Here is a 26,361-nt window from a genome sequence, read left to right as displayed (position 1 = left end):
TGTCAGACACAAGTTCACGGACCTGTGTCTGCAACCGTGCCCGACTCGACTCTGTGGAGCCACGTCCACGATGGGGGCGTCGAGAGGTAGACTCCCTCGCCCGCATCGGCGAAGCTCCCTCCGCCGACGTAGTCGGGGAGCCCTCCTGGGAGGCGACGGCAGCCGGTACCGCACGCGGCACCGACGCCAGAGAACTCACCCCGGGCGATGGACCAGCCGGCGCCACGCTCGACGGTACCGGTGGCGCAAGCACCGCCGGTACCGGAGGGGTAGGGCGCAACAGCTCTCCCAGAATCTCTGGGAGAATGACCCGGAGGCTCTCGTTCAGAGTGGCTGCAGAGAAAGGCATGGAGGTCGATGCAGGCGTCGACGTCAGAACCTGTTCCGGGCGTGGAGGCTGTTCCGGGCTGTCCAGAGTGGAGCGCATCGACACCTCTTGAACAGAGGGTGAGTGGTCCTCTCGGTGCCGATGCCTACTGGGTGCCGACTCCCTCGGCGACCCAGAGCTCTCGGTGCCGACACGGGAAGGAGACCGATGACGATGCTTCTTCGACTTCTTGGAACGAAGCATGTCACCGGAGCTTCCCGGCACCGACGAGGAGGACGTAGAATCCAGCCGTCGCTTCCTCGGGGCCGAGGCCGAAGGAGGTCGGTCTCGGGGGGGCTGTACCGCAGGAGCCCTCAGGGTAGGGGGAGACCCACCCGAAGGCTCACCGCCACCAGCAGGGGAATGGACATCCCTCACCTGCACTCCAGACGAAGCACCACCGTCCGACGACATCAGCAGACGAGGTCCCGGTACCACCGACGTCGACGCAGCTGTCCGATGTCTCGGCGCCGATGCAGAGGGCCGATGCCTCGATGCACTCGATGCACTGGCGGCCGAGGATGAAGGTCTGGACGCTGAAGACGTCGATGCACTCGATACCCCCGGTGCCGATGTCGACGAAGAGCCCGAGAACAAAACGTTCCACTGGGCCAATCTCGCTACCTGAGTCCGCTTTTGCAAAAGGGAACACAGACTACAGGCCTGCGGGCGGTGCCCAGCCCCCAAGCACTGAAGACACGACGCGTGCCTGTCAGTGAGCGACATGACCCGGGCGCACTGGGTGCACTTCTTGAAGCCGCTGGGAGACTTCGATGTCATGGGCGGAAAAATCATGCCGGCGAGATCAAAAGTCGAAATGGCGGAAAAGGCACCACAAAAACAAGGGGAAGAAAACTTCGACCCGAGGCCTAAAAGCGGCCTACCCCGACGACGAAAGAAAACTTACCGGGGCGAAAAAGCTGGAAATATCGGGGGGAAAGAGACCGAAGAGTCCCTTTCCACACACAGAATGTTTAGTTTTTTTTTAACACGAAGAGAACGCGCGAGGTCGACTTTGCGGGGCACGACACGGCGAAAACACGACCGTACCGAGCGCGGACAAAAGAAGACTGACGAACACGAGCCGGTTCGGGCGGGAAGACGGGTGCGCATGCGCGGTGCGCATGAGCGCGCGAGGACTAGCAAAGGCCTTTGCTAGTGAAGTTTCCGATTGGAGGGGCTGCCGTGGACGTCACCCATCAGTGAGAACAAGCAGCCTACTTGTCCTCGGAGAAAGTATTTTTACAAGAGGAACAGAAATTTATTTTCAAACTGAATACAGTCACATATGGGCTTAATCAGGAATAGGATCTATGTTTTCTTATAACAATTATTTTAAGTGACAACTGTTGTGCAAGTTCACTGGCACCATTTTTTCTTTTAATAATAATTTTTCTTTCTTTTAAAGGTTATTTTGGTTCTTTATGTATTTTATTGTTTTTTTAATTATATCTTTATTTATTGCTGGATCTTTACATTTGCTTAAAAAATAATATTTTATGCACATTTTTTTAGTTCAGTTTATATTTATTGCTTTATACATATGTACCACTACACTCGTAGGAAATCTGTACATTAATGCACAGTGGAGGAGTGGCCTAGTGGTTAGGGTGGTGGACTTTGGTCCTGGGGAACTGAGGAACTGAGTTCAATTCCCGGCACAGGCAGCTCCTTGTGACTCTGGGCAAGTCACTTAACCCTCCATTGCCTGCCGCATTGAGCCTGCCATGAGTGGGAAAGCGCGGGGTACAAATGTAATAAAAATAAAAATTTTACTTTAACATATCTAAGGCTTAATAGGCTTACAGTATGCCCTTTTTGTTCAGGTTCAAATAAAAGTTTGATGGAATACAGGAAACATAGTAGAGGAAATCCAAAGCACACCCAAACAGACAAAGTAGCCAAGAAAGCACAAGCATTGTATATTAAGGAGAGCCTTGAATCAAATAGATTGAAAATTCTGCAGGAAACAAAACACATCTTGGAATCACTACGGGTTGAAATTCCACGTGTAAAGGGGAAAAGGATAGTGACAGGCATATACTACCATCCGCCTGGCCAGGATGAACAGAAGGATGCAGAAATGTTAAAGGAAATTAGAGACACAAACAAACTGGGCAACACAATAATAATGGGTGATTTCAATTACCTCGATACCGACTGGGTAAATGTAACATCGGGGCACGCTAGGGAGGTAAAATTCCTTGATGAAATCAAGGACTGCTTTATGGAGCAGCTAGTACAGAAGCAGACGAGAGAAGGAAAAATTCTAGACCTAGTCCATAGTGGAGCGCATGATCAGGTGCGAGAGGTAATGGTGCTGGGGTCGCTTGATAACAGTGATCATAATATGATCAGATTTGATATTAGCTTTGAAGTATACATAGGAAATCAAATGTGTTAGTGTTTAACTTTAAAAAAGTAGACTATGATAAAATGAGAAGAACGGTGGAAAAAACAAAAACTTAGAGTGGCTGCGAGGGTCAAAACTTTACATCAGGCGAGGATGCTGTTCAAAAACACCATCCTGGAAGCCCAGGCCAAATATATTCCGCGTATTAAAAAAGGAGGACAGAAGACCCAACGACAGCCGGCGTGGTTAAAAAGTGAGGTGAAGGAAGCCATTAGAGCTAAAAAAAAAAATTCTTCAGAAAATGGAAGAAGGAACCGATTGAAAATAATAAGAAACAGCATAAGGAATGTCAAGTCAAATGCAAAGCGCTGATAAGGAAGGCTAAGAGGGACTTCGAAAAAGATTGCATCGGAGGCCAAAACACATAGTAAGAAAGTTTTTGTGTATATTAAAAGCAGGAAGCCGGCAAAAGAATCGGTTGGACCGTTAGATGGCCGAGGAGTAAAAGAGGCGATCAGGGAAGACAAAGCCGTAGCGGAGAGATTAAAATGAATTCTTTGCGTCAGTCTTCACCAAGGAAGATTTGGGTGGGATACCGGTGCCAGAAATGGTATTCGAAGCTGATGAGTCACAGAAATTGAATGAATTCTCTGTAAACCTGAAGGATGTAATGGGGCAGTTCTACAAACTGAAGAGTAGCAAATCTCCTGGACCGGATGGTATCCATCCCAGAGTACTGATAGAACTGTAAAATGAACTTGCGGAGTTATTGTTAGTAATATGTAATTTATCCTTAACATCGAGTGTGGTACCGGAAGATTGGAGGGTGGCCAATGTAACGCCGAATTTTAAAAAAAGGTTCCAGAGGAGATCCAAGAAATTATAGACCAGTGAGTCTGACGTCGGTGCCGGGCAAAATGGTAGAGCACAGACTATTATAAAGAACAAAATTACAGAGCATATTCAAAACCGTGGATTAATGAGACAAAGTCAACATGGATTTAGTGAAGGGAAATCTTGCCTCACAAATCTACTACATTTCTTTGAAGGGCTGAACAAACATGTGAATAAAGGTGAGCTGGTTGATGTGGAGAGCCATAATCAAACACGAACGCCTATCTCCATGGGCGTCTATGTCCGAAAACGGGTACGTGAAGAAGCAGGACAGACCGTATTTTCGAAAAAAATGGACATTTTTGAGCTGGGCACTTGTTTTTTTTAGCGATAATGGAAACTAAAAATGCCCAGCTCAAAAACGTCCTAATCCGAGCCATTTGATCATGGGAGGGGCCAGGATTCGTAGTACACTCGCCCCCCTGACATGCCAGGACACCAACTGGGCACCCTAGAGGTCAGAGCGGTGGACTTCGGACAACGCTCCCACATGCATAGCTCCCTTACCACGGGTGCTGAGCACCCAACCCCCCTCCCCCAAAACCCACTACCCACAAATGTACAACACAACCATAGCTCGTAGAGGTGAAGGGGGCACCTACATGTGGGTACAGTGGGTTTTGGAGACCTCCCATTTACCAGCACAAGTGTTACAGGTAGGGGGGATGGGCCTGGGTCCACCTGCCTGAAGTGCACTGCTGTCCCCACTAAAAGTGCTCCAGGGACCTGCATACACGCAGGCCTCCAGGACTTGTTGCTATATAACATTGGCACACCAGTTGACACCTGAAGACTAATCTCTCCGAAAACGTCCTTTATTTGAATAAGCACGCTTACTCACAGTTAACTTCAGATCAGAGGTTGTGCCCACTGGCAACGAGTCTCCCTGGTACTGAGATGAGCAGTAGGTCAGAGCTGGCAGAATGCTGTACAATGCCCTCTTTCAGCCACATTCAAGGTAAGAACTAAGTTCTGTAACGTGGCTAACACGTGAAAGGGATCTAAAACTGGCTTACAAAAATGGCCACTACCTCATGACTACCGGAAACAAAACAGGGCACACTCTGACCCAGTAAGCAGGGGGAAAAGCACCATGGGAGTAGAGCCTACCAACATCGTGAGCATTTGCCACAAGCTAGTGGAATCACGGAGCCCAATACCCTACACCCACATAACAGAAAAGGTGTCACACTCACCAGAGAGCCACATCAGAACCAGGGAAAGGCTGTCACAGGATAGAACACATTCTGCTGTCATGGAGGTGGGAACGGCATTTGAGGCTGGCATAGAGGCTGGAAAAAAAGTTTTAAGTGGTTTTTTTTTTTGGTGGGAGGGGGTTAGTGACCACTGGGGGAGTCCGGGGAGGTCATCCCCGATTCCCTCCAGTGGGGCACTTTTTTGTGACTTGTTCGTGAAAAAAAATGGTCCAAAAAAAGTGACCCAAAATCGCGGTAAAAACGCCTTTTTTTTTTCCCCCGATTATCAGCTAAAGACGCCCATCTCTCTTCGGCCGATAACCATGCCCCAGTTCCGCCTTCACCACGCCTCCAACACGCCCCCGTCAACTTTACCCGTTTCCGCGACGGATTGCAGTTGGAAACGCCCAAAATCGGCTTTCGATTATACCGATTTGGGCGCCCACGGAAGAAAGACGCCCATCTCCCGATTTGGGTCGCAATATAGGCGTTTTTCTCTTTCGATTATAAGCAGGATTGTGTATCTGGATTTTCAGAAGGCGTTTGACAAAGTACCTCATGAAAGACTCCAGAGGAAATTGGAGAGTCATGGGATAGGAGGTAATGTTCTATTGTGGATTAAAAACTGGTTAAAAGATAGAAAACAGAGAGTAGGGTTAAATGGTCAGTATTCTCAATGGAGAAGGATAGTTAGTGGGGTTCCCCAGGGGTCTGTGAAGGACCACTGCTTTTTAACATATTTATAAATGACCTAGAGATGGGAGTAACTAGTGAGGTAATTAAATTTGCTGATGACACAAAGTTATTCAAAGCTGTTAAATCGCGGGAGGATTGTGAAAAATTACAAGAGGACCATACGAGACTGGGCGACGAAATTTTGTTACATTTGTATTCCATATTTTCCCACCTATTTGCAGGCTCAATGTGGCTTACATAGTACCGGAGAGGCGTACGCCGACTCTGGTATGAACAAATACAAAGTGATGTTGTGGTAAGATAAGGTTCATGTGGGTAACGTACAGCGGAAGAGTTGTGTTATGTTCATTACGTACTTTGGTTTTGTTGTGTTGCAGAGTTCAGGCATTTAAGTTGGATTGGTAGGGTATGCCTTTTTAAACAGGTTGGTTTTTAGTAATTTCCGGAAGTTTAGGTGGTCATACGTTGTTTTCAAGGCTTTTCGTAATGCGTTCCACAGTTGTGTACTTGTGTAGGAAAAACTGGATGCGTAAGTTGATTTGTATTTAAGCCCTTTGCAGCTTGGGTAGTGGAGATTTAGATAGGTCCATGTTGATTCGGATGTGTTTCTGGTTGGTAGGACTATGAGGTGTGTCATGTATTCCGGGGCTTTGCTGAAGATGATTTTATGAACCAGGGTGCAGATTTTGAAAGCAATACATTCTTTGATTGGGAGCCAGTGCAGTTTTTCACGGAGGGGTCTTGCACTTAAAAATTGCATTTTTCCAAAAATAAGCCTGGCTGCCGTGTTTTGAGCGGTCTGAAGTTTATTTAAGTGGCAGATGACGTTTAATGTGAGCAAGTGCAATGTGATGCATGTGGGAAAGAGGAACCCGAATTATCACTACATCATGCAAGGTTCCACGTTAGGGATCTAGGTTTCGTCGTTGATGAAATGTTGAAACCTTCTGTTCAGTGCGCTGCTGTGGCTAAGAAAGCAAATAGAATGTTAGGGGAAAGGGAAATGGGACTTGATATACCGCCTTTCTGAGGTTTTTGCAACTACATTCAAAGCAGTTTACATATATTCAGGTACTTATTTTGTACCAGGGGCAACGGAGGATTCAGTGACTTGCCCAGAGTCACAAGGAGCTGCAGTGGGAATCAAACTCAGTTCCCCAGGATCAAACTCCACAGCACTAACCACTAGGCTACTCCTATTATTAGGAAAGGAATGGAAAACAAAAATGAGGATGTTATAATGGCTTTGTATCGCACCATGATGCAACTGCACCTCGAATATTGTGTTCACTTCTGGTCGCCGTATTTCAAAAAATATATAGTGGAATTAGAAAAGGTGCAGAGAAGGGCAACGAAAATGATAAAGGGGATAGGACAACTTCCCTGTGAGGAAAGGCTAAAGCGGCTAGGGCTCTTCAGCTTGGAGAAAAGGCGGCTGTGGGGAGATATGATAGAGGTCTATAAAATAATGAGTGGAGTTAAACGGGTAGATGTGAAGCGTCTGTTTACGCTTTCCAAAAATAGTAGGACTAAGGGGCATGCGATGAAGCTACAACATAGTAAATTTAAAATGAATCAGAGAAAATGTTTCTTCACTCAACGTGTAATTAAACTCTAGAATTCATTGCCAGAGAATGTGGTAAAGCTTAGCGGAGTTTAAAAAAGGTTTGGACGGCTTCCTAAAGAAAAAGTCCATAGACCATTATTAAGTGGACTTGGGGAAAATCCACTGTTTCTGGGATAAGCAGTATAAAATGTTTTGTACTTTTTTGGGATCTTGCCAGGTATTTGTGACCTGGATTGGCCACTGTAGGAAACAGGATGCTGGGCATGATGGACCTTTGGTCTTTCCCAGTATGGCAATACTTATGTACTTCCACTAACAAAGGAAATGAAAGACCCCTCTTACGGACAACAGAACGCCCCCCCCCCCCCCCTCCCATTTGCCTCTGCCCAGAATTGGAACTCTACAAATCTAGTTCCTAAGAGTTTGTCAAATAGCTATGACAGCGGTTTAAAAAATTATTTTGTCCACTTCTTCTGAAGACATCAAAGAGCTAATAAACATTCTGAGGCCAAAACACCAGACCGAACAATTTCCCCTTCCTTAGCAGCAATCCAGACCAGTCAAGATGCTTGGGAAGTACCAAAGCAGTAACCTCAAGGGTGGGACCCCCGAAGGCAATACCTGAGACCTGAACCTTGCATTCCATGAAGCTTGCACATCCAAGCGAATGCTTCACAAAGGAATGCAGTGAGACCCAAACCATGGCCCGACAAATGTCCTTAGGACGAATCAGGCTACATTCCGCCCAGGAAGCTGCTGCCACCCCCTCCAAGTAGAGTGAGCCTTGAGCACTGGGAGGTAGGTAGACGCAAAGGCCTCCTTTCTCCACCGCATAATGGAAGCTTTGGAAGCAGCTGCACCCTTCTTAGGGCCACCAAACAGTACAAACAGATGATCCGACCTCCGGAACCCCTTTATTTCTACCCAAATACAGCCGAAGTGCCCGCTTAATATCTAAATGTGCCAAGGGTCTCTGCTCCTGATTGCCAGAGACATCTCCCCAAACTGGCAGCGAAATCACTTCATTCATATGGAACACGGAAACCACTTTAGGCACACAAAGGACAGAACTGTCCACAAAGTACCCTTTTACTGGGAAAACTTCAAAAAGGGTGAACACCATGACAAGGCTTGCAATTCCAAAATCCTCCATACCGAAGAAACCGCCACCAAAAACAGTCTTCAAGGTCATATCCTTCAAAGTAGCCGAAACCAAAGGTCCAAAGGGCGCAGATACCAACATCTCCAAGACCAAATCCAAAGGAGGCCCTAGGGCATGACAGGGGGACCAGAGCAGCTCCAGAGAAAACACTACATCCGGCAAGGGATTTACCTCATACTTGGCCGTGGAACACATCCATTGCCGCTAATTGCATCTTGATGGTCGCCAGCAACAACCTTGTCTACGCCAGCCTGAAGAAAGCCCCAAAGAACTGGAACTGAAGTCCTGAAAGGAGACATTCTGTACTCCGAACACCAATCCTTTAACACACACCAGACCCGAATATACACCAAGGATGTGAATCCCACGCACCTAACATCGTAGAGATTACTTGCCTGGAAAAAACGTGCTTCACGAAACATGACCACTCCAGAACCAAGCCGTAAGTGAGAATGGAGCTGCATCTGGCATTTACATGGAAGACCCGGAAAGCCCCACAGCTGAAGAGGAGCGTCCACCAACAGAAGAAATCCCCGTACCATGGCCTTCGAGACCAATTCGGCACCACCAGAATCACCTGACCAACATGCGCCTCCACCCTCCGTACCATTCATTCAATCAGATGCCACCGAGAAAACATATACAGAAGGCAATCTGTCAGCCAAGGCCAAAGCAATGCACCAACCCCCTCTGACCTCGTGTTCTTCCACTGACTGTAGAACCGCGGAACCAGAGTACTGCGAGAAGACACCATCAGACCAAAAGGGAGCGCAAAACTGGCAATGATGCACCAGCACCGCAAAATGCAGATGTTCCCAATGAATGGGGATGTGCAGATACGCCTCCAAGAAATCCTTTCCACATAGTGAAAACCGATCACAGCATCTCCATATGAAAACTGGGCACCTTGAGCATTCGGTTCACCCTCTTGAGGTCCAATATGGGGTGAAAGGTGTCCTTCTTGGGCATGACAAAATAGATGGAGTAAACTGGACTTGTGCTCTGCCCGAGGCACCATGCACAGGTTGAGAAACTACCACACGGTATCCCTGATCACCCCCACCTTCCACCACGGCCAGCAGGGCTCCAGAAACAGATCGGGCAGAAAACATTCAAACTCCAGCGAGTAACCGTCTCCAATTACGTCCAGCACCCATTTATCAGTCGTAATCCAGGCCTACCTCTGGTAAAACTCACACAACCGCGCCCCAACCGGGACCAGAAGCTAGACCCGAAGACCTTCATTGGGAGGAGAGACCAGACATGAGGTCCCTGGCTTCCCAGAAAAGGCTGAGACCTCTGAAAGAAACGACCCCAATGAGACGTGGTGAACCACTCTGGTCAATATTTGTGTGCCTCCTGAAACCTACCACGGACCGAGATCCCCCGGCTACCTTATTTAGGCTTATCCTCTGGCAGCCATGATACCATGATGTCTCCAAGCCTCAGTCCAGCTTATCCAACTCCTCCCAAACAGCATGGAACCCTTGAAAGGCAAAGTACAGAACTTATTCTTTGAAGCCACAATGGCCACCCAACCGCAAGGCCCGCCAAGCAGCCACTGAGTAGGCCATATTCTAAGCCAAGGCTCACAACAGATCATAGAAGTGTCTGCTACAAACGAAGCCCCCATCTCCAGTCTAGCCCAAGTCCTGAAGCAGGGTCCTATGATCCTCCAGCTGTGCATCCAAAATCCGTTCTGCCCAAAGAAAATGTGTGCCACTAAACCAACACAAATGGAAGCCTGAAGTGCCAGTGCGAAAAGATTAAACCCAAGCCTCAACAGGGTCTCCCATTTGCCTGTCCTGTGGTTCCTTTAGGGCCGCACCACCATCCACTGGTACAGTGGTCTTCTTAGTGAACATCGTCACGAGGGCATCCATGGATTTTCTCATCTGATAGAACAAATCCAGATATTTCCACTCTGCCAGAATCATATCCATGATATCCTGGTTCATCAGCAAGGTTTTAGAAGATCTCCTAATACCCTTGACCAGCGAGTCCACCACATTGGCCACCATCTGCCAGGCCACATCCTTTTCCTCAAAACGCACCATAGTGGAGACCTGAGTGATCAATTCATTCAACTCATGAAAGATACAGACAACAGTGAGGTCCTCATCTTCCTTATAATCCCCCACAGCAGGAGAGTCCTCCTCCATCTGCAAATGGTCACCCTCTAAAAAGTCAGGTTCCAAATCCAGGGCCTCATTGTTATGACCTGGTAAATGTGAGCCCTTGTGCCCCAACTGAGCACGGCGAAGATGGAGTGACACCACACTCATCAGGCAGCCAGACAACCCCTAGCTTCACCTGGGAAGCTACCACCGTTCCCTGAGATTTGAGCCCTCAGGTGCGGGCAGCCACCAGGACTTCTGGAACCGGCGGGGTAGCACGGTCACCGACCCGACAGGCGGGAGTAAACACAGTCCAGAACAAAGGGGTCAGCAGTGAAGCGAGTAACCAGGCAACAGTCCGAGGTCTGGGCAGGCAGCAACACAACGCAAAGTCAAGAAACAATCCAAGGTCTGGTACACAGGGAACACTGGAACAAGGTAGCCGTCCAGGAATACGGGACGAGAACCACGACCTCTATGCAGCAGAAGCCGAAGCAATGAATGACTGGAGGCAGGGCTTTAAGTAGTGTAGGAATCAGGCTCAAACATGTGCAGCTGATCCAAGATGGCTGCCCCCATCAGCAGAGAAGCCCTACGCCCAAATATGGGCTTCCTTCCTGCAGCTACGGGATGGCTGCCACAACCTGAGATGCCCATCCCAAGATGGCCGATCTATCCTGGAGATACCACATCCAAGATGGCCGACTATCTCCGCCGGACCACGATTCATCGGCGAATCGGCCGCGCAGGCTTGGAGCCAGGTGAGGAACGTAACACTCATTTTCCCAGGCCACCTGAGGCCGCTTAGCAGGAGATCTGGACCCCTCCCCCTGAAGGGCCTCCACCACAGGTCACCGGACTGCTAGTACTGACAAAGTGTCCAGTTAAACTCTGGGGGAATACCCTCCATAGGCTGTGAGCCAACAACATCCGCCGGAGCCCATCCTGAGTCTTCATGCTGCGGCAGCCCATCAGCTCGAAGGTTCAAATCTAAGATGGTGGTGGTTCCCATAGAAATCGGGATTGCCACCGAAGAGCCCGTCAAATTCTGCTCCGAAAAATCTAATCCCTACGTTGTGGCCTTCGGTGGGGAACCGCTGGAACACACTCTCGAGGCAGACATTGCGCTACCGAAGTCTCCACTCCACGCTTCCCACAGAAACTTCAGCGATACAGCTTGTCTGCACTCATCGCGATGGAGAACAGCACAGGCAGTGCACCAACAGAAGAAAAAACACCCCAGGCAAAGAACCAGCACACAAAGCTCCATACAGGTGTCCCCCTGGACTCCTAGACTGTTCACCCTGTTGCTGCAGTGCACCTCTCACCTCCAAACGGCAGGGTTTTTTTTGTTTTTATTACTACTATTTTTCTAAGTTTTCTTTGCTTGAAAGCACAGTTCAGCAGACAGGATTTTAGCACTCAAGCATCCAGCTCCCTGGAGCTGACACACTCACTGAACCTCTACGCCACAGGGCAGGGAGATGGCTTGTGGGGGGAGGGACCTGACCTTCCCAGTGTAACACCACCAGGGGGAAAAGTGGCCCCCAATGACCAACACCCCCCTTGGCACCCAGCAGAGGCAAAGGGAATCTCAAACAATTCACCCCCCCCCCCCAGGGCCCCCACCCCACCAGGCCTACCCAACTGGCTCAGACTGCAAGTCTACCATCTGCTGGGAGACTTGAGAAATACTGGCTGGCTGTAGAACTGCACAGGGGTCTTATACAATTCTCACAGTCAGTGTTCTCAGTCTCCATCTGCTGGTAGGAGTGCAAGAGTTTGAAAAAAATGAGGTGTTTTGATAATAGTTTTAAATAATATTTCAGACCTATGAGGCAGGCAAGTCGAGGGTTATGGTGAAACGAGTCGCCGCTGAGGTCTTAAAGCAAACTAAATGAGCCTGCTTGCTACTTAGAAATACCATTGAGCTGATTTTTGGAACTGGGTTTATTTCATGTTGTATCATTGGAGGTGATGTCATGATTCCTTAGCAACAGCAAAAGATTTAAATAGTGCTGGTTTTTGGCATGCTTTTCAGAGCTTCTTTACAGACACTCGGAACAGATGTTTGACCAAGTCATGGCTTGCCTACTTCTCTCTTTAAAAACGGGCAGAGTATTTTGTGGCTTTATTGTGAGGCAAACTATATGTATGTTTCCCTGTGTATTCTCTTAGGTAGTGTTTTCCTATCCACTGGCATAGTTTGCAGGCATCCCTGAAGGAAGCCCCACTTACTGTCCCAATGTTCCCATCAATCTGTTCCCATATGGCTTATTACGGGAACATTGGACACTAAAGGGTTAATATAATTCTCATACTATTAATTCAGTTCTGCTCTTATGATTATTTTTTATATAAACAAAATTTTTGACATTACCCCCTTGCAGTAGCAGTACCGCAGGTTCCTTTGGAACTGCCCAGTCACCCATCACTTTTCTTGGTATTTTAACTAGGTATATTTATCCTTAGATTCCTCTGGAATGCAGTGATGGCCATCTTTATGGCAATTTCATATTACTCTTACTCAATTCTAATGAGGCTGTCAGACTAGATTATGAAACCACATACATGCCAAATACTACATATATTAGTGTACCAAGTTATTATGGATAAAAGCTGTCAAATTACCAGTCTAAAAAAACCTCCCCCCGTCCTTTATTATTTGTATTTTTCTTCTTCTTGTATCACTAATTCTTTTTATAGACTTTTAAAGTTTTTCACAAGTTCTTATTTCTAAAACTTAATAGATCGTGGTAACTTAGCTTTTAAACACATGAGCCAAGCATTATACAGCATTTAAATATGTTTTATTCTTATTAAATGGTTTTACCCTCCTGTTTACTAAGCTGCGCTAGCAGCTGCTGTGTGGCAATGCCGACACAGCCCATTCAAAGTGAATGGGCTATGTTGGCATTAGCATACTTCAGCTGCTAATGCACTTAGTAAACAGGGGGGGAGGGGTTAATGTTTTATATTTACAAAGCCCTGTGGCCTCTTATGACCCGATGCTCCTGACAGCTCCTGATACAGCTGTAGTTGAAAACTGGCCAAATGGGAAAGGTCATAATTTTTTGTACTATTTTTATCTTACTTGACCATCAAAAAATACAAGGTTTTTTTTTTTTTTTTTTAAAGCTACTGTTGCATTATCCTTTTCAGCTTCCATGGTTGTGTGTGCAATTTTTTCAGCACTGACATTTGCCATCATTCTGTAAGAAGTGGTTATGGTAAGATTTTGTTACACTGGATTTTTAGTTGGTCATAGTTAATCCTGAAAGTTTAACTTACAGTTGTGTTCATTTAGATCCGTTAACTGGCCAGCCATAGGAGGATTTTCTCCTAGGTGAGTGGAATAGTAGTGAGACCAGAGCATCTTACTTTATCCAGATGACATGACCGTCTTTAATTTGGGGAATCTTATGCACGGTTTAAGATCAGGCAAGAGACTGTCTTGGAGATTTTTACCTATAAAAATTCACCTGGTACCACTGAAGAATACTGCCATGCTAGAGATCGTTTTTAGCCTAAAACACTGAAAGTACGAACACAAATCACTGGTAACATTAATTTGTTACTATTCTCTCTGAAGCACACAGACAGGATGACGTCAGAAGAAGGCAGAACACAGCGAAGGGAAGGCTAGACGTCGGGAGCGCCGCCTCCTTCTCTGACGCTGCGCTGCCAGAACCGCCACCGAGGTAAATTTAAAAAGAAAAAAAAGGGATGTTGGGGGGAGAGAAGAGGGTGGGCAGTAAAGTTGAACAATGGGAACGGGAGGGCAGGGGAGAAACGACAGCATGGATGCGAAGGGGGGGCATGGATGCGGGGGGGGGGGGGGGAGAAGAGGGCGGGCCAGGCTGGGACATGGGAGAGAGAGGAGTATGGATACGAGGGGGGGTCATGGAAGGGAGAGAGGGGAATTGCTGGAAAAGGATGAATGGAGGGGGCAGGGGACAGAGGAGCATGGATGGGCATGGATTGGGAGGGCAGGGCGAGGGGAGCGAGGGGAATTGCTGGAAAGGGATGAATGGAGGGGACAGATGGGCATGGATGGATATGGATTGCAGGGCAGGGCTCAGGGAGAGAGGGGAATTGCTGGATAGGGATGAATGGAGGGGGCAGGTGACAGAGGAGCATGGATGGGCATGGATTGGGAGGGCAGGGCTCAGGGAGAGAGGGGAATTGCTGGAAAAGGATGAATGGAGGGGGCAGGGGACAGATGGGCTTGGATTGGGAGGGCAAGGCTCACACTCTCTCTCTCATATACAATGTCTTTCTGACTCTCACTCTCACACACTGTCTCACATTCATTCTCTATGTGCCACACAGTCACTCACACACTCGCTTGGTCTCATACACTCACTCTCACAGAGAATCTGTGTCTCACACACACTCTCTCTCTCTCTCGCACACACACACACACTCTCTCTCACACTGAAGCATATTTTCAAAGCACTTAGCCTTCCAAAGTTCCATAGAAACCTATGGAACTTTGGAAGGCTAAGTGCTTTGAAAATGAGCCCCACTGTGTCTCACATACACACTTGCACACACTCTCATTCTCACACACACACTCTCTCACAAACACACTCACACCCAGACTCACTCTCTCTCTCTCACACACACACACTCACACTTTCACTCTGACTCTCACACAGTCACTCTCACATACACTCTCCCAAACATACACACTCCGAGGAAAACCTTGCTAGCGCCCGTTTCATTTGTGTCAGAAACGGGCCTTTTTTACTAGTATATTTATAAATGATTTAGAGATGGGAGTAACTAGCAAGGTAATTAAATTTGCTGATGACACAAAGTTATTCAAAGTCGTTAACTCGCGACAGGATTGTGAAAAATTACAGAAGGACCTTATGAGACTGGGCGGCTAAATGGCAGATAAGCAAGTGGAAGGTGATGCATGTGGGAAAAAAAGAACCCGAATTATAGCTACGTCATGCAAGGTTCCACGTTAGGAGTTACGGACCAAGAAAGGGATCTGGGTGTTGTCGTCGATAATACACTGAAACCTTCTGCTCAGTGTGCTGCTGCGGCTCGGAAAGCGAATAGAATGTTGGGTATTATTAGGAAAGGTATGGAAAACAGATGTGAGGATGTTATAATACCGTTGTATCACTCCATGGTGTGACCGCACCTCGAATATTGTGTTCAATTCTGGTCGCCGCATCTCAAGAAACATATAGTAGAATTGGAAAAGGTGCAGCGAAGGGCAACGAAAATGACAGCGGGGATGGGACTTCCCTATGAAGAAAGACTAAGGAGGCTAGGGCTTTTCAGCTTGGAGAAGAGACGGCTGAGGGGAGACATGATAGAGGTATATAAAATAATGAGTGGAGTGGAACAGGTGGATGTGAAGCGTCTGTTCACGCTTTCCAAAAATACTAGGACTAGGGGGCATGCGATGAAACTACAGTGTAGTAAATTTAAAACAAATCGGAGAAGGGGGTAGACGGTTTCCTAAGGGACAAGTCCATAAACCACTACTAAATGGACTTGGGAAAAATCCATAATTCCAGGAACAACATGTATAGAATGTTTGTACGTTTGGGAAGCTTGCCAGGTGCCCTTGGCCTGGATTGGCCGCTGTTGTGGACAGGATGCTGGGCTCGATGGACCCTTGGTCTTTTCCCAGTGTGGCATTACTTAGGTACTTATAGTCGTATATCTATTGGTGTAATAAATCAGTATATTTTGGTAGAGTACAAAGTTTTGTAACTTGCTTTGCCTTTTGCCATATTGTTATTTTTATATCTATAATAAATAATATATTTCCACTTTGGCATTATTCCTTTCATTGGTACAGCTTGTCAGCAGAAGGGCCACATGAGGTACTGATCATATCCTTAGCAAACGAGTCCAGAGTAATTGAGCTTTCGTGATTAAGTGATATAGAAGTACCTTATCTTACAGCACCTTAGTAAACAGGGCCCTAAATATTGAAAAGGAAAGGAATTTTTATTGGTGTTTAACTTTATTTTATGTACAGGTTGTGTCAGATTTTGATCACTTAGGGGATTCACTGGAGCATACAATTTTGACCAGGGATGCCTAAACATTTACAGAAAACTTACAGATGTAGGGCAGTGCTTTCTAATCTTTGTGGCTGTGCCCCACGATTGTAGCCACATACATTACAATTTCTAGACCGCACTATCCGAGGTACTATGTGGTTTACAATATAAAACATTTACAATAATAATTAAAAAAAAAAAATCACAAACACAATCCAATACCTAACATACACATAACACAGAATCAACCATAGCATCTTATGTGATCTCCTGGAGGTCCAGAATAATGTTGCAGTTATGAAGAGCCCACACAGGTTGTGACCCCATTTAGAGTCTGACCCACAGTAGGGGTTTTATTTTTTTTTTTTCATTTGCTATCACATAGCATACAAGATCCCATCTGGAACAGAGCTGAAAGGTATATTGCCTCCAAGACTGAACCCTTACTAGATGGGGATATCCCAAGAGATGTAACTACTAGTCTCCTCCAGTAGCATCACTTTTGCAAAAAGACTGTACAGAATTCTCTTAACATGTTCTGTAAGGGAAAATTAGGTTCTTACCTTGGTAATTTTCTTTCCTTTAGTCATAGCAGATGAAGCCATTACGTATGGGTTATGTCCATCAACCAGCAGGGGAGATAGAGAGCACTCAAACTTTCACAGTGCCCTCTTGGCCAGCTAGCTCCACTGCCTCTTCAGTATTTGAAGCTTCCAAAGCAGTATGGCAAACCGCAATGGGAATCACAAGAGCTTTCCTCACAGCGAACGATGGCCCATCACAAGGGCATGAACTCATAAAGGAGGGAATGCACATCCTCCTGGAGGGAATAAACTCATCCTCCTTATTGTATAAGTGGAGGGGAACACACGCGCCTCCTGGAGGGAATCACACATCCTCCCAACACACTGGAGGGAATGAACTCATCCCCCTATTTATAGAACTGGAGGGGGAACACACGCGCCTCCTGGAGAGAATCAACACATCCTCCAAAAAAAACATGCTGGAGGGAATGAACACATCCTCCTAAATTTAAACTGAACATGAATCCTGAAGATTGTTTTCCAACTTTCTCCCAAGGAAGGAACTTCAGGAAATTAGAACAGAACCTGAAAAACAGATTCACAGCATACAGACAATCATACAGGGAGGGCTCATGGCTTCATCTGCTATGACTAAAGGAAAGAAAATTACCAAGGTAAGAACCTAATTTTCCCTTCCTTGTCATCAAGCAGATGAAGCCATTACGTATGGGATGTAACAAAGCAATCCCTAGATAGGGTGGGAACAAGCCACACCACGCGCTAGCACTTGTGCACCAAAACGCGCATCCCTCCTGGCAGCCACATCCAGCCTGTAATGTCGGGCAAAGGAGAGCTTAGAAGCCCATGTTGCTGCACTGCATATCTCTTGAAGAGAGAGTGCTCCAGTTTCAGCCCAAAAGGAAGAAATCGCTCTAGTAGAATGTGCCTTAAAGGCTACAGGCGGAACCCTGCCGGCCAGCAGATAAGCTGAAAAGATAGTTTCTTTGGGCCAGTGGGCAATAGTGGCTTTAGACGCTGGAGACCCTCTGCGAGAACCGGATAGCAAAACAAACAGATGATCAGAAGTCCTGAAAGAGTTAGTAACTCGCAGATACTGCAGCAGAGTCCTGCGCACATCCAAAAGGTGCAGCTGCCCAAAAGATTCTGGAAACTCTTCCTCTGAAAAAGAGGGCAAGAAAATAGGCTGGTTTAAGTGAAAGGCTGAAACCACCTTAGGCATAAAGGAAGGCACAGTCCGAACCGTGACTCCGGACTCTGAAAATTGCAGAAATGGGTCTCTACAGGACAGCGCCTGGAGCTCTGACACCCATCTCGCCGAGGTAATGGCCACCAGAAAAACGGCCTTCAGTGTCAAGTCTTTCTCCGATGCTCGCCGAAGCGGCTCAAAAGGAGATGCCTGCAGGGTTTTCAAAACTAGCCCTAGGTTCCAAGCTGGACAGGGTGCTCGCACTGGAGGTCGGAGCCGAAGCACCCCTCTAAGAAACCATGCCACATCTGGGTGAGCAGCCAAAGACACGCCTTCCACCTTACCACGAAGGGAGGCCAACGCTGCCACCTGCACCCGCAGGGAATTATAGGCCAAGCCTTTTTGTACACCTTCCTGCAAAAAGTCCAGAATCGGCGAGACAGGAGCCCGCATTGGAACAATGGCTCTGGAAGCACACCAAGACTCAAACAGGCACCAAATCCTGGCATAAGCCACGGAAGTGGACCGCTTGCGGGCTTGCAGGAGAGTGGAAATAACTTTATTGGAATAACCTTTATCCCTCAATTGCGCCCTCTCAATAGCCATGCCGTAAGACCAAAGCGGCCGGCGTCCTCCATGGCTACCGGTCCCTGAGTCAACAGGTTCGGTACCAGAGGTAACAGCAGAGGAGCCTCCAGGAGCATCTGTCGGAGGTCTGCATACCAAGGTCTCCTTGGCCAATCCGGGGCGATGAGGACCACTTCTCCTGGGTGCAGCCGAATCCGCAAGAGCAGGCGCCCTATCAAGGGCCATGGGGGAAACACAAAGTAGACCCGGAGGCCAGGGTTGAGCCAAGGAATCCAACCCCGCCGAGCAAGGATCTCTCCGTCTGCTGAAGAAGCACGGGACTTTGGTATTGGCACTTGTCGCCATTAGATCCATCACGGGCTTGCCCCATTTGGCACAAATCTGCAGGAATACTTCGTCTGCCAGATTCCATTCTGCTGGATCGATCTGATGCCTGCTCAGATAATCGGCCTGCACATTGCTCTGACCTGCAATATGAGCTGCCGACAGACACTGAAGATGCAGCTCGGCCCAGTGGCAAATCAGTTCGGCCTGCGCGGCTAGTGCTCTGCACCTTGTTCCGCCTTGTCGATTTATATAGGCCACCGTTGTCGTGTTGTCCGACATCACTCTGACAGCCAATCCTTCCACGGTCACTTGAAAGGCCAGAAGCGCCTGAAACACCGCTTTCAACTCTAGGCGGTTGATGGACCACTCCGACTCCTCGGGTGTCCATAGACCCTGGGAATGCTTCCCCTTGCAGTGTGCGCCCCAGCCCTTCAGGCTGGCATCTGTTACCACTAGGCACCAAACGGGGAGCGTCAGCGGCATTCCTCGCCGCAGCATGCTGTCCGAGAGCCACCACTCCATGCCGCAGGGAGCCAAGTAAGTCTGCATTGGTAATCCTGAGAAAAAGGAGACCATCTCCGGAGTAGGGAATACTGTAGAGGTCTCAGGTGCGCTCTCGCCCAGGGTACCACTTCCATCGTGGCTGTCATCGATCCCAGCAGCTGGACAATGTCCCAAGCTCGCGGGCGTGGCATCTTCAGGAGCAGACGGACCTGATTCTGAAGCTTGCACCGCCTTAGCTCAGGTAGGAACACATAGCCCGAGACTGTGTCGAACCTGGCCCCCAAAAACTCTAGAGATTGTGAAGGGGACAGGTGACTTTTGGCCATATTGACGACCCAGCCTAGAGATTGCAGTACTGAGACCACTCTGGCTGCAGCTTGTAAGCTCTCTGTTGCAGAGTCTGCTCTGATGAGCCAGTCGTCTAGGTATGGGTGAACCCTGATACCTTCTCGCCTGAGAAAAGCAGCTACTACCCCCATTACCTTCGAAAAGGTTCGGGGAGCTGTGGCGAGGCCAAAAGGCAAGGCCCTGAACTGGAAATGTTTTCCCAACACCGCAAACCTCAGAAACTTCTGGTGCGGGGGCCAAATCGGTATGTGCAAGTAAGCTTCTTTCAGGTCTAGAGACGTGAGAAACTCTCCTGGCTGAACCACCGCAATGACGGAGTGCAGGGATTCCATGTGGAAATGCCGCACTCTCAGGGACTTGTTCACTTCTTTTAAGTCCAGAATAGGGCGAAAGGACCCACCTTTTCGCGGCACCACAAAGTAGATGGAGTATCGGCCGCAGCCTTGCTCGGTGGGAGGCACCGGGGTCACTGCCCCTAACTGAATCAGACCTTGTAAAATCTCCTCCACCGCCGCCCTTTTGACGGCAGAACCGCATCGGGACTCCACAAACACGTCTCTTACTGGGGCGTTGAATTCTATTCTGTATCCATCTCTGATCAGGTCCAGAACCCACTGATCTGAGGAAATCTTGGCCCACTCCTCGACAAAGAGGGAAAGCCGTCCTCCGATGACAGGCATCGAGGAGAGGGCTGGCGCACCATCATTGAGAGGGTCGCCCCTGAACTCCTGGTCTTGAGCCACCGGCTGCGGAACGCTTGTCCGAGCGAAAGGAGTTCCTCTGCTGACCACGGGCACGTGAAGTGAACCCAGCAGAACGCCCCGGGCGGTACCTTCTAGCTTCACGGAAGCGAGGTCTGTACGAGGAGTGGACCGCCTGGCCCTTAGAGGAAGGCCTCTGCCTATCTTCGGGCAAGCGCTGGGGTTTTGGATCACCTAGGCCTTTCACAATTTTCTCTAACTCCTCACCAAATAGGTGAAGTCCTTGAAAAGGCAACTTCACCAACCTTTGCTTAGAGGCCATGTCCGCTGCCCAGTGTCGTAGCCACAGACGACGGCGAGCCGCCACTGCTACTGCCATTTGTTTAGCCGAAGCTCTGACAAGGTCATAAAGGGCATCAGCCAGAAAGGACAAGGCCACCTCCATCCGCGGAGCCACATCCAAGAAGGGCTCCGCTCCATCTCCGGGCTGAGCCACTGCCTGTTGCAGCCAAGCTAGGCAGGCTCTCACAGCATAACAGCTGCATGCAGACGCCCGAACAGCGAGACCTGCAATTTCAAAGGACCGTTTCAACGCTGTTTCCAGCCTACGGTCTTGAACATCCTTCAGGGCAACACCTCCTTCAACAGGGAGGGTAGTTCTCTTTGTCACCGCAGTGACTAGGGCATCCACTGTAGGCATTTGAAAACGAGCCATATGTCCCTCACGCAGAGGGTATAACTGCCCCATAGCCCTGGAAACTCTCAAAGGTCCCTTGGGGTCAGCCCACTGAGCCGAAACAAGCTCTAGGATGGAGTCATGCAAAGGGAAGGCCCGAGCAGCTTTCTTGGTACTAGCCATCCTGGGATTACCCGAGGAGGCCATGCCACTGTCAGGATCTTCAATCGAGAGGGCCTGCAGGGTATCTGAAATAAGCGCTGGCAGCTCATCACGGTGGAAAATCCTCACCGCGGAGGGATCATCCAGATCCTGTGGTAAATCCGCACCTGACTCTGGTTCCTCAGACCAAGAACGTCTGTCAGAGTTCTCCGAATCCTCACACCCCGACCACGGGGGGGGGGAAGGTGCACCACAATCTGAAGGGGAATTAACCCTTCTGCGCTTATCTTTAGGCCAAGCATCCGGGAAAAAAGCCTCACTGGGCAGTCCCAGGCCAGAATCCATCGGGGGGGCAATCAGAGGAGCCTCAGGCGACCCTTGAGGAAGGGCTCTTTTCATCATGTATGCTTTATGCAGCAAAAGCACAAAATCCGGGGAGAAAATCTCACTCTGGGCACCCAAATCCTGTCCGGTGCTAGCCACTCCTGAAATAACCTCATCTCGAGGTGCCCCACCCGGCTCAGGTCTCTCCGTGTCCACGGAGGCCGCGCCATGCGGTGTAAGCAAAATGGCGCCCGCTGCCAGCTCAGAGCGGGAAGAAACATCGCTCGCCATGCTCGGGCCGGCTCCTACGCCAATACAGCAAGATTTACAGAGCCCTTCTGCTGATTTGCGCTTGCCACAAGTGGAACAGCGCTTTACATTGTCCGCAGCCATCGCCAAAAAATGGCGGTAAAATCCAAAATGGCGGTTTCGCGCCAAAATCGCCCCGATCGCGGGCCCACCCCGGAGAAGTTGGAAAACACTCTTACCTCAAAGGATCTAGTGTACAACTACGATCCTGTTGAAAATCAGGTCAAAAACCTCTGTTCCAGCGTCTCTGCGTTTAAAAACGCGACTTTTTTTTTTTTAAGCTGTGAGGAAAGCAGAGGTATTGAAGACTCCGGAGGCTCAGATGAGTGGGAAAGGCAGGGAAAGGGCGAACCTATATGCCTGCATCCACTGTTGGTGGGTAAGGACAGGGAAAGCAAGGCAATATGTCCACATCCACAGAGGTTTAGGTAAGGCAGGGAAAGGGCTAACCTATGTGCCTTTAAAGTGAAGCTGCTATAGCCTCCAACACCCTGGTTAACAACTGGCAAGCCAGGAACCACCTCCCGGCAGATTTTTCTGGAGCTCGAACAAGCTGCAGCCACCCTGCTAAGGGAGATAGAGAATACTGAAGAGGCAGTGGAGCTAGCTGGCCAAGAGGGCACTGTGAAAGTTTGAGTGCTCTCTATCTCCCCTGCTGGTTGATGGACATAACCCATATGTAATGGCTTCATCTGCTTGATGACAAGGAATGTCCTATGTTACCAAAAGGATAAAGCTGCTTGTGAGGTAGATACATGTGTGTCTATTAACTTGTGTTTTGTGTCTAATCCACACCACATCTTCAAGACAAGGCGTGAGGCCACCAATAAGGGTATTTCTTCCTCCCCTCCTGCAAGTAGGATGCTTTAGTTCTGGGTCAGATTTTCTACACTTTCTAAGAAATTCTCTTTCATTTAATATCAGCTAATTTGTCTGTAGGTTTAGGTATTCCTATTAAGCAACAGACTTACTCTTTCAGACTGTCTGATCTTCTCCTGCCATGGTCCCAGGAAGAACTTCTGCTGCGTGTTCTCCTCCTGCTACGGCTCCGGGACCTTCTATATTCCATTGGAGAAGAATGGCGCTCTTTGCTTTTCATCTGACCTGGTGCTAGAATTTAAAGTTAAGTTGGAATAGTTCATCATTGCAACAAAAGATAACCCTTGAAAAAAGAATGGCACCCACCCCAACATATTTATGGCTATTCATTCCCTCATAATTACATAATGAATCAATATTAAAACAGCACCAACTTGTTACTATCTATGTTTGTGCGCTGAGTGGAATTATCTTTAAACAAAGTGAAGATACACACTTTTTAGCATGACCACAGTGCTATTTTTGCACGTTCAAAAATATTTGCACTGTAATACTACTATTTGAAAGAAAAAAAGCAGGGCACCAGCTTATTGTTAATGTCATCACAGCAATGTAGACTTTTGTAAACAATTTGAATTAGAATAATTTGTTTTTGATAATTTACAAATAATTTCTTTAAAAGCATTTCAAATTGGAACAGCAATCATAGGCAAGGTGTCTAGCAGACAAAATAAGAATACAGACACTGCATGAACAAGGTTTCGGAGCAAAGGCGATAGTGGCTGCGTATCATCAAGAACTATAAGCTCAGCACTGAAGAAAATTTGTCAGCGTGACTGCAAAATTCTGACACATTGTTAATTGTGCTGTTTGAATAATGTTCTACTGTGTTTTATTCAAATTTTTTAATGTGCAAAAATCGCTAGGTAGTATCATCAACATAGCTTTAGATAATTAAATGTTTACTAGTAATATGCAAGAATAATAACTGAAGTATGTAAAATTTTTCATTGAAATCAAAGTGGTTGCTGAAATAACTGCAAAGAACTGTAGAGGGTTACTTTTTTTCACTCACCCTGTAAATATTAAAATTCAGAAGAAAAGGTAAAATTATGTCTTACCTGATAATTTTCTTTCCATTAGTCCCTCAGATCAATCCAGAGACTTGTGGGTTATGCCCCTCCTCTAGCAGGTTAGATAGAGAGAACTCAGAAGTTTGCTACAATAGAGCATGTGCAGCCAGCCTCACTTCAGTATAACGAAGCCATAGAACACTCTCCTGTCTCTGCAAAAGCAGCATAAACTTGGAAGAAACTCTCCGAGCTGCTATAACTTAGAAATGTAAATATAAACACACCCTAACAGCCTTACCCGTCCAGAGACAAAGGAACGTGAACAGAACCGACTGAAGTATACTGAATCCGATCAGAGATTACGAAAGCGAATTCCATGGAGGGGCTCTGGATTGATCTGAGGGACTAATGGAAAGAAAATTATCAGGTAAGACATAATTTTACCTTCCATAGCGTCCCCAGATCAATCCAGAGACTCGTGGGATGTACCAAAGCAATCCTCATCAAGGGTGAGACCGGCCTACTCCGGCCGCCAAACACAGAAGTCCCAACAAGCGCCTCTCGACGCGCAGCAACATCAAGACGGCAATGCATAACAAAGGAATGCCAAGACGACCAAGACGCCGCTTAACAAATGTCCTCCAATGACACCAGATGCCACTCCGCAAAAGAAGAGGCCTGAACCCTCTTGGAGAGAGCCCGAATGCAAATAGGGAAAGAATTCCCCAACAACAGGTAAGCCGACGCAATAGCCTCCCCTAAGCCACCGATCGACCGTGGCCTTAGAGGTCATGTTCGCTTTCTTATGACCTGCGAACAGCACAAAAAGATGATCTGCTTTCGAAACAAATTAGTCGCCTCCAAATAACACATCAGAGGTCCCCTAACGTCTAAACCCCGTAGAGCTCGAAAATTGTGAGGGAAATCCTCTTGCTTGAAGGATGGATGGCAACACCACTCCCTGGTTAACGTGAAAACGCGTGACTACCTTAGAAACCAAGGACGGCACCCTTCGAATTGTCACTCCAGCCTCCGAAAATACAGAGAAAGGGGCTCTGCATGAAAGGGCCTGAAGCTCAGACACCCGCCTGGCTGAAGCCATTGCCACCAGAAACACAGTCTTCAACTTGAAAACATTCAAGATCTTTACTCAGGGGCTCGAAAGGAGACCGCCGAAACGCCCTAAGGACCAGGTTCAAATTCTAATCTGGCACCACTGGAACTTAAGGAGATCTTACACTGCGAAGAAAACGAACCAACTCCGGAACAGACACTAAGGAGTGGCTCCCCAAACGACCCCTCCAGGAAGCCAATGCCGCTAAACTGACCCTTTAAAGTACTTAGCGACAGTTCCTTAACCATCACTTCCTGCAAAAAAGCCAGAACAGACCCAAGAGGGTCTGATTGAGGAGAAATACCTGCCAAGGAACTCCAAGCCACAAACGACCTCCACACTCCATCATACGCAAAAGAAGTGGAACATTTGCGCGCCTGTAACATGGTCCAAAAACCGCCTCTGGCTATTCTGGACACCTCAGATGCGACCGTACAAAGGCGAGGCCATAAGCCCAAATGGAGCGTGATCTTTCATGACTACCGGCCCCTGATGGTAAGACCCAGCCAGTGAGACAGGTGGAACGGCTCGTCGATCAGGAGGCGAATCAATCCCGCATACCAAGGACATCTGGGCCAGTCCGGTGCAATAAGTATTACCGGACCCGGAAGACGAGAGATTTCCTCACTACTTGACCGACCATCGGCTACGGAGGAAAGACATATAGAAGCTCCAACGGCCACGGCTGAAGAATAGCGTCTATTCCTTTGGACTCAAACTCTCTGCCTCTTAATTGTTGTTGCTCCCAGCTTTATTAGTAACAGTGGGATTTGAACCGTCTACCTCTGCATTACAAGACCAGCGCTGTTACCACTTGGTCACAGCTGCACTTTGCTGAAGAACCGGGTCACCTTAGGATTGTAGAATCAAGCCATGAAATCCATCACTGGAGTCAGTCAGCGATCCGAAATCTGGCTGACAGCCGGCGGAGAGAGCTCCCACTACCCGGCATCCAAGCAATTGCGACTGAAAAAGTTGGCCTGTACACTTAGCACTCCTGCTATGTGAGCCGCCGACAACCGAATGCGACGCTTCTCTGCCCCAAGAGACAGCACGGACGCCTCTTCTGCCAGCGGAGCACTTCGAGTTCCACCCTGCCGAATGACGTACGCTACCGCCGTCACATTGTCGCAGAGAACTCGGACTGGTTGAACTCAAAACAACATCTCGAAAGCTAGGAGCGCCAACCGAAACGCCCGAAGTTCCATGAGATTGAACTGCAACCTGGACTCCGAGGGGAACCAACTCCGCTGAGCTGAGTGGCCGAGAACCACACGCCACTCCGACGCGGCGAGAGG

General features: G+C 48.1%; 1 protein-coding gene across 1 annotated transcript in view; it reads right to left on the bottom strand.

Annotated features, from left to right (window-relative positions):
* SRSF12 (serine and arginine rich splicing factor 12) overlaps nt 1-26,361 on the bottom strand; it is a 91,967-nt gene that overhangs the window by 21,149 nt on the left and 44,457 nt on the right. Inside the window, exon 4 of the mRNA XM_030199103.1 lies at nt 23,029-23,167. Within this exon, the coding sequence (XP_030054963.1) occupies nt 23,029-23,167 (139 nt within the window). The remainder of the gene's footprint in view (nt 1-23,028; nt 23,168-26,361) is intronic.

The sequence above is a fragment of the Microcaecilia unicolor genome, chromosome 3, assembly GCF_901765095.1.
Source record: "Microcaecilia unicolor chromosome 3, aMicUni1.1, whole genome shotgun sequence".
NCBI lineage: Eukaryota > Metazoa > Chordata > Amphibia > Gymnophiona > Siphonopidae > Microcaecilia > Microcaecilia unicolor.
Note: the sequence above shows the minus strand (reverse complement) of the source record. Positions and strands in the feature narration are given on the sequence as shown.